This window comes from Leptonychotes weddellii, chromosome 4 (genome assembly GCF_054177405.1).
Source record: "Leptonychotes weddellii isolate Sample4059 chromosome 4, ASM5417740v2, whole genome shotgun sequence".
NCBI lineage: Eukaryota > Metazoa > Chordata > Mammalia > Carnivora > Phocidae > Leptonychotes > Leptonychotes weddellii.
In genome coordinates this window covers 29,275,658-29,292,111 of record NC_138372.1, presented here as the reverse complement: position 1 = coordinate 29,292,111, position 16,454 = coordinate 29,275,658, and the positions used below count along the sequence as shown (strand labels likewise).

The following is a 16,454-nucleotide window of genomic DNA, read 5'->3' as shown; positions in this document are numbered from 1 at the left end:
ACTTACCAATTTTCAAAATGATGAATTGGTTTACTACCATCCTCCAAAAATATTTAAGGACAGTTTTTTTGTTACTGTTGTTTAGTATCATAAACCCAAGAATTCATACATATTTGACATGTTTCATTTCATTGCACTAATTGTCCTTATTGATTCTTGATTTGTCCCATCATTGGCTGTGTAGGAGCCTCATCAAATGGTCTCCTGACTTTATTGCTTGATAGCTCTCTTGGATTTTTGAAATTTCAAAATGTTCCAGGCTCATCTTATATACTATCTGCCCCAAATATGGAATCAGCTATTTCTTTTAGGTGCCTGGGTTCCTTTTAGTGGGAAATGATATTTAGAGACTGTAATCTGAACACTAGAGTGCTCAGTGCTAATGGGTTGGTGGTTCTTTCTATGTCTTTTTGGCATAGATTTTTATCTTTATTAAAGGTAAAATCATTAGTTCATATTGATACTTCCTACTAAAATTCAGGATAAATGGTGTTTTTATTTACTTTATCTTTGCTGTCTTAAATCTGTATCTCCTTTGCACCACAACAAAACCCTAGTTCTCCATATGACTAACAAAATAACTCCTTTTTTTTATCGTATAGTACACATACAGCAGTCTCAGAATAACAGTAACACTATCATTATCATTACTGACAGTGTTTGAGTTACTTGCATTTCTTTTTTTCTTACCCTCAAGTGTAGTCAATAATATGTTATAAGGTTGTTTGGATTGGTTTCTCTCTGGGTGGCAGTGCCACCAAGAATAAACATAGGTTCATTTGTTATATTTTTTTAAAAGATTTATTTATTTTAGAGAGAGAGCGCATGCACGCACGTGAATGGGGGAGGCGCAGAGGAGAGGGAGAGAGTCCTCAAGCAGACTGCCTCCTGAGCACGGAGCCCGATGTGGGGCTCAGTCCCAGGACCCTGAGATCACAACCTGAGCCAAAATCAGGAGTCAGATGCTCAACCAACTGAGCCACCCAGGCACCCCTCTATTTTTTTCTTTATTTTTAGAGTTTACTTTTTAGAAATGTTCCTTTATAAATATATATGTGACATACATCATTCCTAAAGTCAAATCTATAAAACAAAGTATATTCAGAGAAATCCCCTTCACTTCATTCCTTTCTTCTGCCATAGGCCACCACTTTCTTTTAATTTTATAGCTTGTACTTCATTTTTTTTTATTCTTATGTTAATCCCCATACATTACATCATTAGTTTTAGATGTAGTATTCCATGATTCATTGTTTGTGCATAACACCCAGTGCTCCATGCAGAATGTGCCCTCCTCAATACCCACCACCAGGCTAACCCATCCTCCCACCCCCCTCCCCTCTAGAACCCTCAGTTTGTTTTTCAGAGTCCATCGTCTCTCGTGGTTCTACTTCATTTTTTTTAAGTGTTTTTTTTTTTTTTTAAGATTTTATTTATTTATTTCACAGAGAGACAGCGAGAGAGGGAACACAAGTAGGGGGAGTGGGAGAGGGAGAAGCAGGCTTCCCGGGAAGCAAGGAGCCCAATGCAGGGCTCAATCCCAGGACCAATCATGACCTGAGCCGAAGGCAGATGCTTAACGACTGAGCCACCCAGGTGCCCCTGTACTTCATTTTTTAAAAATACAAATATATTTGTTTGTGTGTCTGTGTCTGTGTGTACATTCATACATATGTATTTCCCACTTTCTTATATAAATGCAGCATACTATACATATTTGTCTTAACCTTGCTTTTTTCCATTTAATGAAATATCCTAAAGTTGATTTCTTAGTAGTATGGAGATATTTCTTATTCCTTTTTATAGCTGCATAGTACTGTATAATTCTCAACCTGCTTTATGAATCACTATTTAGAAACATCTTGATAGGCTATTAAAAAATACAATTGACCCTTGAACAACACAGGTTTGAACTGCACAGCTCCATTATACACAGATTTATTTCGATAAATACAGTACACTACTATAAATGTATTTTCCCTTCCTTATTTTCTTAATAACATTTTTTTTTCTTTAGCCTATTTTATTATAAGAATACTCTATATAATACATACAACATACAAAATATGTGTTAATCAGCTCTTTACATTATCATTAAGGCTTCAGGTCAACAGTAGGCTATTAGTTAAGTTTTGGGGGAATCAAAAGTTACACATGATTTTTGAGTGCATAGGGTGAGTGGGGGTCAGTACCCCTAACCTCTGCATTGTTCAGGGGTCAACTATATAAGCTCCCAAGGATAATAGTGATGATTTAAATCACAGTCTTCCAGTAAATTCTCTAGAAACGTACAGATCAAAAAGGAAACCAAACCAAGCCACCCATAATTCATGTTTAAATGTAACTGGGAGTCAAGGTTTCAATTACATGTTGTCTATGTGTTCAGATATAAAGATCTGAAATCATTAGAGCTAGTACCTGACCCATACCAGAATGAATAGTTTTATGTAGGTAGAAATTGCATTTAGAAAGGGGAGGGCAGTGGGAGCCTAACACAGTCAAAATTACCTCCAGGAAAAGATAGTTCAGTTTAGAGTGGGAAATACTAAGAACAGAGCTAAGACCTACTTGATTAGAACATTGGCTACTGGGGAATCCAAAGGAAGAGAGTGGATTGAAAGTGTGAGGGACTAGAGATAGCACTCTTAAGAAGATGACTACCTTTGGGGGACATATGTTGAAGGAAAAGAAGGAAGTCGGGGGTTGTAATTCAGAATTATACAGAAACAGAAGAGAATCAGTCAAGAGACACACCAGTCTTCCCATCCCATTCCAACAGGCTCATCTACTGAAGAAACTGTGTTTCACTAGGTTAACAGAAAATTCATAACCCAAGATTCCTGCCAAAATAGAACCTCCCGTTTTTGCTGGTCCGGGAAAATATAATATATTTCAAATGATTACGAAACAGCAGTCAATATGTATAAAAAGCTTCTATATGATGAAAAACCAAAGATGAGAATAAAACCATTTTAACTACTGAAAATTCTGCCCAAATCAGTTACTAACCAGAAGAAAACTCTTGCACAACAACCCAACTTGAATTAAACAGATGTTGACAGATAATGAAAAAAATCCCATGAATCATAAATTTTAAAAGTCAGACTAGAAATGCACAATAGACAGGAAGATGTGAAAATAGAATTGTCCAAACTCAAGAAAAAAATTGAAGAAGAACAAAATAATCTCAATTGCAGACTCAATTCCAGGGTGCCCAGTGCATACTAAGTTTAACTGAAAATATAATAAGGGACATTGAGAAGAGAAATAGAAACATCCAAGAGAATAAAAATAAATATTAGGAAAGGTTAAAAAGTATCAGAAAGGAACTCTTAGATATAGAACATAGTCAATAAAGATTGTATAATTGGATGTATAATTGAAGTCTCTGAAGAAGATGAACAAAATAATGAAACAATTAATACTTAAAATTGTAATATAAGAAAGTTTTCCAAAAATTAAAGAAGACCTGAACCTACACATTGAAAGGGCCTACCTTTTTCCTGGAAAAATTGATTCAGATTGGTTACTCTAAGATGTATTCTAGTAAAACTCTTACACTCTAAGAATAAAGAAAAATCTCCCCAAGCCTCCAGGAAAAAGGCCAAGTTATTTACAAGGGAAAGAAAGTGAAGTTTGGATCATACGTCTCTACCGCAAAATACAAAGAAAGAAAATAATAACGGGGTTTTATATCTATACAAGCTGTTTTTCAGGTATTGAGATTATACTGAAACAGTGTTCAGCATGCAAGAACTCAGGAAATACTATAACCCCAGGCCCTACCTGAGAAAACAGTTACAGAAAGACCTTCATCCAAATAAGGAATGATCAAGCTAAGACAAAAACAAAGGTGGAGACAAGAGTAGAATAGTATGGTATCAGTCTGGATCCAGTGAAGAGAGAGAACCCACACAGTAATTTGAACACAGAAAGTGTAATACAGTTGTTAACTGTAACACAGGATTGAGGTATTGAGGGATTGGCTAGTCAAAAGGAAAGAGAACTCTAAAGAATATAAGAGCAGACATAAGGAGAAGCCACTAGACTGGAGCTGAGATGGAGAACCCCAGGAAGGACCTCCCCTCCGCCCCCATCCTCAGGGCGGAGATGTTGTTGGAGCGGGCACAGCTGTGGCTCGCTGGACGAGAGAAGTCACTGTGGTATGCCACAGCAGTGGAACTTGCTAGAAATTTGCCTTCGAGGGTCCCTCTAAGGAAAGCTGTTCATGGAGAGCTGTCTCTCTGGAGTGCTACAAAACCACCTAGGTGGAGGAGGGTGGCGGCAGCACTGGCTACTGATGCTGCTGGCTGTCATGCACCACAGGATATGGACAATGCAGAAGGTTGGGGTGCTGCAGGTGCCCGCCACGCAAACACACTGGAACCAGGAAGCAAACCCCCTTCCTCCTGTAATATCCTTAGTTGGGATCAAAGGATATCACCTGAAACTGATAAACCAAATAGTAGAAGCCTAAATGAGGAAAAGGTAAATTAAGGACATTAGAAAATATGTTAGTATAAAGGTAACCACTAAAACAAAGTTCCAAAATGTCCTAAATAACAAAGGAACAAAAACATCAAGGAACAGACCATACAGAGAAAAGAGATAAACTAAATATGGAAAGCACAGTAAATAAAACATAACGTGAGAGAGTTGAGACCAAATGTGTAATTTACATTAATAAATGTAAATGGTTTTAACTCACCTATTAAAAGAAAAAAATTTTCAGAATGGTGCTCAGAGTCAAACCCAGCTTTTACTGTGTACAGGAGACATACCTAAAATCAAGTGAATGAGAAAGACTAAAAATGAAAGGATGATCAAGGATATACAAAGGAAAGTCAAACAATATAATAGCGGAGATTGCAGTTCTGGTATTAGACAAGATAGAATTCAGACCAAGATTTATCAAACAAGACAAAGAAGCCACTTTATTTTAAAATGTTTAATGGTGACACAATTCATAATGAAAATTATGTAATAGTTAAAAATATTTCAGAACCAAATTACAAAGCATCTGTCTTCACAAAACAGAAATTATGGTAGGTGCAGGGAGATAGAGACGAACACACTAATAAATTTAACACACCTCTCAAGTCAAGGCAGGTGAAGAGAACAAAAAGTAAAGGTATTAAAGACTTTCTTTTCTATAAGTTGTACCAAAACATCTACTTAACTTCTTTGATTTGTACCATTCCTTCAAATAATTTGGTACCCCAAAAAAAAAAATTTAATGAATAAGGTAGATCATATATGTGTATACATATCAAACTTTATACCCTGCTAAATGCCCTTCTACATTGAAATCTAAAACTCTAAGCAACTCTTGTTTGGAAAGGGAAATATAAACCAAAATTGCAAAATTCCTAAAAAGTAATGATAATAAACATATATCAGAATTTTGAGATTAATTGAAGCAGTGGTTGGAAGAAAACTGATAGCTTTAACCACTTGACATCAATAAAACTGAAAGGATAAAAATTAAGGATGTAAATTCCCAATTCAAAAGACTAGAAAAAGAGTCTCACAATACAAAGAAAATAAAAAGAAAGAAGAAAAATAAAGATAAAACAGAGGTTAATGAGGTAGAAAATAAAAAAGCAATAAATCAAAATACTGGTCTTTTGGGGAAAAAATACACAACCCACTAGTTAGCCTATGAAAGAAAAAAAAGGAATAAGCACAGATACACAAACGTAGAGATGACAAAGGGAGGAAATAACTCTATGTAAATAAAATAGAAAAGTGAGATGAAATAGTAAAATACTATTTGTCAAAATTGACCCCAATAGTGTTATAATATTTAAACAGATACATAAGAAACATATAAAAGTTTTCAAAAAATTGCACCTACAGCAAAGCACTATGTGCAGGTTATTTAACAGGGGAATCCTACAAAACCTTAAAGACCAGATTTTCTCCTTCTACTTGTTGTCAAAGTCAGTAATACCCAAAAGAACTTTCTGTGATGATGGAAATGTTTTGCATCTGTGCTGTCCAGTGTAGTAGTCACTAGCCACATGTGGCTATGGAGCAGTTGAAATGTGGCTACTGCAACTAAAGACCTAAATTTTTAATTTTGCTTAATTATAATCAAAGTTAAAAAGCTTGTGTGGCTGGTGGCTACTGTACTGGACAGTTCAGTTCTAGATCATAGAAAAGTAGGAAAACATGCAGGTTCTTTTTATGAAGCAGGTAGAATTTTGATACCTAAGTCCGATTTAAGTTACACACACATACATACAATTTCGTGTATGAATATTGCTATTAAAAATCTTAAAATATTAGGAATTAGAATTCAACATATTTATAACAATAATTTGTCAAAGCAAAGTAGTGGGTTTTTTTCTGTGAATGAAAAGAAGATTTAACTTAAGAAAAATCACCTGGATATGCACATACAAGAGAATGAAGCTGGACCTTACCTCCACACTAGATAAAAAAATTCACTCCAACTGGATGATAGTCCTAAATGTTGGAGCTACAACTATAAAACTACTGGGGGGAAATATAGGGGAAAAGCTTCATGATACTGGAATTAGCAATGATTTCTTGGAAATGACACCAAAAGCACAGGCAACAAAAAGAAAAAAAAATAGTTAACTTGGACTACATCACATTAAAAACTTGCTCATCAATGGACAATATTAACAGTGAAAAGAGAACTCACGGGATGGGAGAAAATATTTGCAAATCATGTATCTGATAAGAGGTTAGTATCTAGAATATTTTTTAAAAATTCCTTCAACTCAACAATAAAAAACAACCAGATTTAAAAATGAGCAAAGGACTTGAATAGACATTTCTCTAAATGGCCAATAAACACATGAAAAGATGCACAACATCACTAATCATTAGGAAAATACAAATCAAGACCACACTGAGATACTATTTCACACCCATTAAGGTGGCTATTATCAAATAGAAAATAAGAAGTATTGGTGAGGATGTGGAGAAATTGGAATCTTTGTGCACTATTGATGAGGATATAAAATGGTGCAGCCACTATGGAAAACAATATGGCGTTTCTTCAAAAACTGAAAAATAGAATTACCATATGATATAGCATTTCCGCTTTTGGGTATGTAGACAAAACAATTAAAAGCAGGGACTCAAGCAGATATTTGTATACCTGTGTTCAGAAGCATTATTCACAATAGCAAGAAGATTGAAGAAACCCAAATGTCTATCAGTGGAAGAATGGCTAAACAAAATGTAGCCTATGCATACAATGGAGTATTATTGAACCTTTTTAAAAAAGAAAGAGATTCTGACCCATGCTACAATGTAGATGAATCTTGAAGACATTATGCTAAGTGAAATAAGCCAGTCACAAAAGGACAAACTGTATGATCCCACTTAAACGAGATACCTAATTTAGGTAAATTCATAGAGACAGAAAATAGAATGGTGGTTGCTAGGAGCTGGTGGGGAGGGAGGAATGGCAAATTATTGTTTAACAGGTACAGAGTTCACTTGGGGAAGATGAAGAAGTTCTGGAGATGGACGGTGGTGATGGTTGCACAACAGTGTGAATGTACTTAATGCCACTTACTTTTGAGAAAGAGAAGGGGAAATATGTGTACACATGCACATTTTATACACGAAATTACATATTTTATATACTTAGTTTTATAAGAAGAAACACAGGAGTGTTAAACCAGAAAATAATGAAAAGGTCACCTATTGGGAGTGTCTGGGAGTAGGGTAGAAAGTATAGCAATGAGAGTGAGACTTCTCTGAGAATACTCTTTTATATTCTCTTAACTTCTGTGTTATGTAACTATTTTACTCAAAAAATAAAATGAAACCAGAAAAACAAATCATAACACAAAATTGATTACAAACAGCAACAAACTGAACTGTTTATCAAATGGATATCATAACAACATTGAAAAAAAGAATTAATTCAAATAACTTCAACACAGAACCTTCAGAGTATACCCTTAATGGGACATATTTCAAAGAAAAAAATGGAACTTCAAATAAATTCTGATGTTTTCTTAATCTTAGTGATTTTACCTTAATCATCTGAAGCTATTTTGCATACATTGAAGATAAAGCAAATGAGTAAATAAGATACAAATATGGGATGGGGGAAGATGAAGAACCTTGTAATACAGAATTTGAATGGGAGGTATCTATATGAACTCTTAACTTAAAAAATATATATAATTTTATATATACTTGTACTATAATTATATAAGCGCTATTCGTTGAAAAGGTCTAGAAGTAATGACACCTCACTACCAATGTGGTTTCTAAATCCCACTCTTCACTAGAAGGAATCATGGCTCCTTGGAGAAATGGCTGATTTCAAGACTGAGCAGAAGAGAAAATGTAAGGTGAATTTGGAACATTCTATTATGCCAGAAAGAAAAGAATTCTCAAAGAATGATGGGGACATATCAGAAGGACATAGGAGCCAGCTTGAAGGGGCTCTGACCAGCCAAAATTGGAACAATATAAATATCAGAAAAATAATGAAAACAAAAGAACAATGGTATTGGCATCCATGGGTCCCTAGTGTACAAAAACAAAAAAATTTTAGAGTTGCAGGGAAAGGTCTAATTACAGAATGCCAGCTAATAAATATAGAAAGAATGATAGAAAATTACCGTTTTGCAACCACCATTTCAGTTGGTTCAGGCAGGGATAATCAATGAATGCTAAAACCATTGGGTAAAAAAGCTTATCGGAGAATAGGATATTCACATAATCTCAGTGTTTTTCCCCACTGATTACCTATTAATTACAAAGGGAAATTATAATGAAGATATCCGTCAGTCACTCCTTAACAAGTGATCAAATTTAGTATCATCAATAATTAGATAAACTGACATTACGTGCTTCTTAAAGTAATGAAGTGAGAAGTATTCAAATCACTTGTATTTTTGTCAAAACTGTTTAGTATGAATGTAATCATAAGGAAACAATCAGAAAGAAATCGAAGTTGTGGGATATTCTATTAAACAGCTAGCCCACACTCTTCTTCAAAAATACCAGCTTCATGAAAAAAAAAAACAAAAGGCAACAGGACTGTTCTAGATTAAAGGAGCCTAAAGGAACATGACAACCAAATGCAATATGTAATTCTCGATCAGCTCCTGTATTTAAAAAATTAAACAGCTATAAAGGACATTTTGGGGACAATTGAGGATATTTTGAATTAAATTTCTTGGGTATGACATTACTGTTTTAAAAGAGAATGTCCTTGTTCTGAGGACAAATGTACTGATGTATTTAGGGGTGAGGTGTCACTGTGTCTCTGACTTCCTCATAGTTCAGAGGAAAAACTGTGTGTAGATAGATGGAAAGCAAATACGGTGAAATGTTACTAGTTGTTGAATTTAGGTGAAGGGTATATAGTTGTTCATGTACTGTTTTTGCTACTTTTCTCTAGGTTTAAGATTTTTCAAAATAAAAAGTTTAAATAAATTATGTATATAATTATACATATATATGTGTGTGTGTTCATGTTCCCCAGGCCTCCTCTGGACCTCTCCCCAGAGTTGCTGAATCAGAATCTCTAGGTAATGGGGCTTGGGATTCTGCATGGTAAAATGACTCTCCCGAGACTCTAACAGAATTGGTCTATATTTGGGAAACATTGCCCTAGAAGAGCATTCTTCTGTAAAATCTTGTATGATGTGTGTGTGTGTGTGCGCGTGTGCGTGTGTGTGTGCTGTTCACAAAGGGAACATTCATATTCCCTTGCAGAGTCCTCCGGGGGAAAAGGTGGAAAGGTAGAATGATCCTCAGATGACATTATTAACTCAATGCTGCCAACCTTTTCCTCACACTCCCTTGTTTCACTGACCTATTCTACTCAAGACTGATTATTTCTTCTAAACAAGACTATTTGGATCACTAGTTCTCAAACTTGGCTGCCAGTTAGAATCACCCAGAGACCTCTTAAAAATTTCAGTGCCTAGGCCTTACCTCAGATCAGTTAAATCAGAATTTATGATTCTGGGTGGGACCAGTGTAGTCTTTAATGCTCCCTCAGGGGATTCCAATGTCCACGTTTGAGAGTCCCTGGTCTAAAACAGAAGCTGGCTTCTGGTGAGGGCCCTAGTCAAGTGTGTCAGGATCCCAGGACAAAGTGCCTAGTCAGCAAACGTGGTCACATGCTCTGGGGTCTATGTGGTACCTTGACTTGAAAAGAACCCTTTGTATATTCCTGTCACTGATCAGTCTTTCCACTTGCTAAGTAGCCTCCAGGGCCTGTCAATAGAAAGGGGGTTTTAAAAAGATACACATCTTATTTTGTGATCACAGAACTTGAACTCTATTAAAACCTCTGGGGTGGTCAACCCAAAAATTTGGAAGTTACTTTAACCATGGTGTCTTAAAAATATTCACTAAACCCCCTCTTCTCTACAGCAAGGACCCTGCCAGACCTATGTACACATATACCTATCTCAAGATTAGTCACAACCCCCAACCCCAGTTAAATCAATCTGAATTAACTTGTGTTTGCGAGTGTATATGGGAGTGTACCACCGATATGGGGATAGAGACCTATCAGAACTAAACGGAATCCAGACTTCCCAGATAGTCAGGGCAGATACTCCTTCCTCAGGGAAGACAGTGTGGTCGGCACCTCTCTGCCTGTTTCACTTCTCCTTTCTTTCATGCGTGGGGTAAAATTGCGATCGTCCACTTAACCCCAGTCTGGAAGCACGGCTTTAGGTCAGTGTCACCATCTGACAAATACAGAAATAAGGAAAGGGAAGTAAGTTGTCCAGGGTTGTACAGTGAGTTCGTGGCATATTTCTGCACATGAATTTGTAGATGTACATATATGTGAAGCTCCTCTGGGAGAAGAGAATGAGTTGGGAATCATCTTGACAGCCGTAGAGTCTAATAACTTCACAAAGCTTGGAATTATTAGATGCGACAATGGCAGAGTAGGGAGTGGAGCCCACAACCACGTGGTTCCTGGGGTGAGTGCTGTTCTGTTACTCGCCACCAGAGGGCATGAACTTTGATTAAATCCTAAACCTGGCTGATCTGCATCTAAGTCCAGAGCTTCTTCAGGTCAAGGTTGGTTTAAACAGCTGGATCCTAACTTATTCAGTAGTCCCATTGTCTTGGGAATATCTGGAAGCTCCTTATAACTGGTTCTTTATAAATATTTTTTAAAAGAAATCCTAAGTAAGCACAGAACATTTGCAGCATGCCTGGGTTTAGAATTAAAGAGATCTGGCTTTGTCATATTAGCTCAGCCACTTACAAGTTTAGTTATGTGGCCACTGGTGAGTTGCTCTTCCTTGACTTTTAACCTTGAATTTCAATTGCCTCACCTGCCAGATCATTCATAAACTCTGCCACACCTGGTTTTTGTGGGTATTAAATGGAATAACATGGTAAAGTACGCATCGATTCTTGGTACCTGTTTACTAAGTGGAGATTTTTCCTTTGTTCAATAAAAACTCTCATGGAGTTTATATTTTAGTTGGAAAAGACATACACACTACAAAGAAAAAAGAAAGAAAATCCAGACAATGATAAGGGCTAAGGACAAATAAAAGGGAGCAGGATTTAGGTAAGATGGTCTAGGAATGCCTCTCTGAGGAGATGATATTTCAGCAAAGAACTAACAAAGATTTGAGAAAGGGAAGGGTGTTTGAGGCAGAAGGACACAGCTTGATGTGTTTGAGAAACAGAAAGATCAGTGAATGGGGGGCAGAGGAGTGACAGGAGATGAGTTATAAGAAGTAAGCAAGTTCCATACCATGTAAGCCTTGTTAATATACCTGAAGACCATAGATTTCTTTTGTGTTGTGGGATGTAAGCATAACAGTGATGTGATCTGATTTATATTTAAAAACACACACACACACACAAACATATCATTCTGGCTGTTATGTGGAGAATAGACAGTAGGGAGACAAAAGTAGAGGCAGAGAGTGTAGCTAGAAGGCTGTTGGAATATTCTAGGCAGAGTGTGACTGGGCCTTAGATCAGGGGTGGTCCTTGGTGGGTGAGAAATCTTGAGTGGCGAGAGATGGTTTGAAGATCCACATGCTGTCAAGTCTTGCTGACTAATTGTATTTGAGGGGTGCTAGAAAGGAAGGAATCAGAGGTGACTTTTAGGCCTTTTGGTCTGAGTCACCTGGGTTTAAATAAATGGTACCATTCAGTGAGCTGAAATGACTGGAGAAAAGAGCAAGTTGGGGTGGGCAGCAAATCCAGAGTTCTGCTTGAAATGTACTCATTTTGAGACCTCTTAGCATCCAAGTAGACTTGCAGAACAAGGCAGTTGGAAATACGAGCATGAAACTCGGGACAGAGGTTTGAGCTGGGGATATAAATCGTCAGTCCTATTTTCCAAGAGACTGGAGACCAAGAAGAAGAGAACAAGGGCCGAGCACGGAGGTGCTCCCATTTTCAGAGGTTAGGATTTCTGACCCACCTGTTCTTTTCCTCCCAAGCACCCCAGGCCATTGTTTAATTCAAGGAGATCCTCAGATTACTCTTTTTATTCTTCTTCTCTTCCCTCTTACACAAATTTATGACCCAAGCTCCTTTTACCAGTAAAAACAGTATGGTAAGGCTGAGTGATGAAATATTTGAAGACGTTAATGTGCTGACTTATAATGAAGGTTCTGGAGACAGAGGAATTGGGCTTAAATCCTGCCTCTGCTGTTTACTAGCGTAGTAACCTTGGATATTTTACTTCCTTTCTCTGAGCTCAGCCTTTCCATCTGTAATGGCTAGCATTTATCTAATGCTTGTTATATACGAGGCTGCGTTTTAAGTCTTTCACATGTCTTAACCTATTTTAATCCTTAGAACAATCCATTGACATAGTTACCATTTTTATCCCACTTTATTGTTAAAGAAACTAAAGCCAGAGAGAGCTTTTGTAATTTGCCATAAGTTACACATCAGGTAAGTGGCAGAGCTAGATTTGAATCGAGGCAGCCTGGTTCCCGAACCAGTGCTCCTTTTCTCGTATCTAATTCACAGAGCTGTAATAATGATTAAATGAGGCAACCCACTTAGAGTGCATATAGCGTATAGAGCCTGGCACAGCATATGTGCGTAGTAAATGTTTGGAAGGCAGCATAGTATAGATAGTATAGTGAAAGAGAACCAGATGAAGAGCCCTAGGGCTCCAGCCTGATTCTACAAGAGCAACTTATGTGACCACACATAAGTGTCTTAGCCTCTCTCGACTTCAGTTTTGTAATCTGCAACATAAAATCTTTGTACTATATGGTCTCTGAGGGCCCTTTCCATGTTGAAGTGCTATCTGTGACTGCCCAAGACAGATTATGGATACATTTGAATTTGGAGGGGGGTCCCACATCACCTTAGGGGTTGGGGAATAATGTCCCTCAGTAATTCCTTGGGTTGGTAACATTTCTGTGTTGCCCTGCTACTCTTGAAGGAACTTGCTAGGAGGTAGTGAAACAGAATAGTTAAGAACCATGAGGTCTGGCTTGAGACCATCATATATTGCAATCTTCATCACTTACTACCCTGAACAAGGTATTTATCTTGAGTTTCCATTTCATCTTCTGCAAACAAAGGATAATAATAGTACATACCTCGTGGTGTTATTTCAGATATCCAGAAAGAAATTGCATGTGAAGAATTTAATACATAATAAGCAGTCAATATGAATTAGCTATTATAATATTAAAAGTGTTCCTAGAGCTGAGAGGACTTTTTTTTTTTTTTTTCTTTTTTTTTTTTTAGCTCTTCAAGTTCCAGGTGAGATAGAAGCTCCGGAGTAACCCATTCCTAAAAAAATGGAATTGGTAATTACATGGCAAGGCACTTGTTGGGAACTAAGGACATGAATCTGAGTGTTCTGATCCTGCAGTCATTCCTCCTACTCCTCCCTTTTATCAAGGTATAGCAAGCACTTCCCTAGAACAGTTGTGCCTTGCCTCGCCTTGCCCGGAGGTTTAGTGGACAATTCACGGCACATCTGCTCTAGGTCTGACTTGCATCAGCCCTTGTCTGACCTCAGGAGAGTTTTTCCCTCACACACAGACCAGGCCTGAATTTCTGAAGAAATTTAATTAATTCTTTTTTTTTTTTTTTACCCTGATCAAAGGAAAGTGGTAGTCAAGACTCCTTTGGCTGTGAGTACAAAAACTCAACTCAAACCAGGTTAAAGGAGGGGAAAGGAGGAAGCAGGAATTACTGACTCCGTATGGCCAAGAAGTTAAGGCCTGCTGCTGAGTGTATTTGGACACAGGGTTTTAAACACTCTCATGGCTCCCCATCCCTTGCTTTACCTTGGCTTTATTCTCAGTTATGTTCTCCATATAGCAGTGCCAAACCTACAAACATCCTTCTAGGCATGATCTCAGGAAAAGAAAAACTCTCCTCCAACATGCCTATCATGTCAGAAAACAGTTGCCCCAACTTGGGACATACATACACACTCTTGGTGGGGGGAGTCTGATGCCTGCAAATGGCATCATATTCTGTTCCATGGCCAGGTTGGTACAGTCACACGATAGACACCCCCACTGAAGCACATAGAATTTTTCCAGAAGGAAAAAAGACGAGGCAAGCAAAAAAGTAAAACAATAGCAGTTTTAGGTGAAGTAATAGGAACATCCACATCGCTGTCACCATTGTTGATATAAATGAGCTGTCCCAGGACCTCTCCTGACCTTGAGGAGCTCAGCTTAGCCTAGCCAGCTTTGAGACACAAAGTTTCCATCATATGGGGTGGTAACTCTCTTATTTCCATTTTCTTCTCTCTTCATGTTCTCCCCCTTAATTATAGTTATTAATTAATACTTAACCCCCAAAGCTGATTCTTCCTTTTTCATTTTACCTGCACACTAATAGTTTAGCATAATCCACAGTGTGGACTGAAGGGTCCAATTGCCTGGGTTTCAATTCTTTCTCATTTGCTCACTTCGAAATCTTAAGTTTACTTTATACCTCTCTTCTCATCTATAAAATGGAGATAATATCTACCTCCCTGGTTTGTCTTGAGGAGTAGTAGATGGTCTGTGGAAAGTGATCGGCACAGTGTCACATACACAGTAAAGTCCTCAGGAATAATAGTTGTTGTTACTTCCAGCTCTGCAGCTTTGATGCAGCCTGTCTGTTGTTTTGTCAGGAATGGGAAGCTGAGGTTGATGGGGAGACTATTAAAAAGCACTAGTTTTGAGTATCTCAGGATAGTTGAAGCCAAATAGAAGGAAGCATTCAAAGTTCTATTTGGAAGACTGAACTACAATAACAATCTTATTTTTACAATTTATTTATTAAATGATACATTCTTACTGCTTCTACTTGCTGAACGACAATGGACAATCTCTAGGCTTCTTTTTACTCTTTTGGAAAATGTGTATTTTGGGAGAGGATTATCCCTTCCATCTTCATCATTGTCTGATCCTTAATTGTTTAAGTAAAAATGAGTATCAGAAAGTGTTTTGTACTGTATGTGTGTGTGAGAGAGAGAGAGAGAAAGGAAGAGAAAGTGAGACAGAGAGAAATAGTGAGTTAGTTTATATTGAAATAAACCAAAAAGATTTACTTGTATATTGGATGTATCAGTTGACATATTTGGTTTCTTCTTAAGAGATTATCCTATCCCCTTTCACACTCTACTGTCTAGATCATTTCTAAGTATTGGTTAATCCTACCTCACATCTATTTTGGACTTTTCAAGGAAAGCTTTTTAGACCTTATAATATATATTTTATAATATTTGTCATAGAGTCAGAAAAGTTGGTTGGGGACTTTGTCCCACTGCTTACTCTGCAACATTACATTGGGCATGTTACGTTCCCTCTCCTGTGCCTCATTTCCTCGGCTGTCTAATGAGGCATTTCTTCTATTTAACCTTTAAGTCCTTTCCTAACAGTCTGTGATTCTGTAACTATCACAGCATAGGTTGTGGCAGGAGTAGCTGGATTCCCAAGGGAAAACTTGATATCACCACTCCCTTTTGAAACATATTTTTTATCTGTTGCCCATTATGTTTGCTGCAGGATTTCGGCTGAATGCCTCCTCTTGGCCCATGTTCCTTTTGAAGACACTAAATGGAGCAGAGATGGCTCCCATCAGGATTTTCCACAAGGTATGGTGTCCTTCAGATATCACCACTTGCTTAAGGTCAAATGCTTACATTCTTTGATTTACTAAGCCCCTGATGTCTACTTTATATTTATGGCCTGAGGATGCCTTCTCAGAAACTAGTTCAGAGGGAGGATTTTTAGTATCTTAGGAAGCAGCAACTGTCTCTGGAGGAAATTTCACTATAAGTCAGGATTCCTGGGTTTTGGGTCCCAGCTCTGCCAATAATAAGCAGTGTCCTTTTGTCCTCACCTGTAAGTGGGATTTTGTCTCACAGGGTTGTCAAGAAGTTAAAATGTATTTATCAGAAAAACACATAAAATATAACATAAATCTAAAGGAGCTGTTCTCATCCTAGATCTTTGAATTCCCTAAGGTCCATATGC

At 37.4% G+C, this 16,454-nt stretch overlaps 1 protein-coding gene across 11 annotated transcripts in view; it reads left to right on the top strand.

Moving 5' to 3' along the window:
• Positions 1 to 16,454, top strand: part of SCMH1 (Scm polycomb group protein homolog 1) — a 169,309-nt gene that overhangs the window by 68,918 nt on the left and 83,937 nt on the right. For 10 of the 11 annotated variants that reach the window (XM_081818210.1, XM_081818208.1, XM_081818209.1 and 7 more), the window contains one exon: positions 15,984 to 16,072. In XM_081818210.1, the coding sequence (XP_081674336.1) occupies positions 15,984 to 16,072 (89 nt within the window). Of the gene's footprint in view, positions 1 to 9,490; positions 9,537 to 15,983; positions 16,073 to 16,454 lie in introns of all 11 variants that reach the window. The other variant, XM_081818214.1, reaches the window with a different exon arrangement.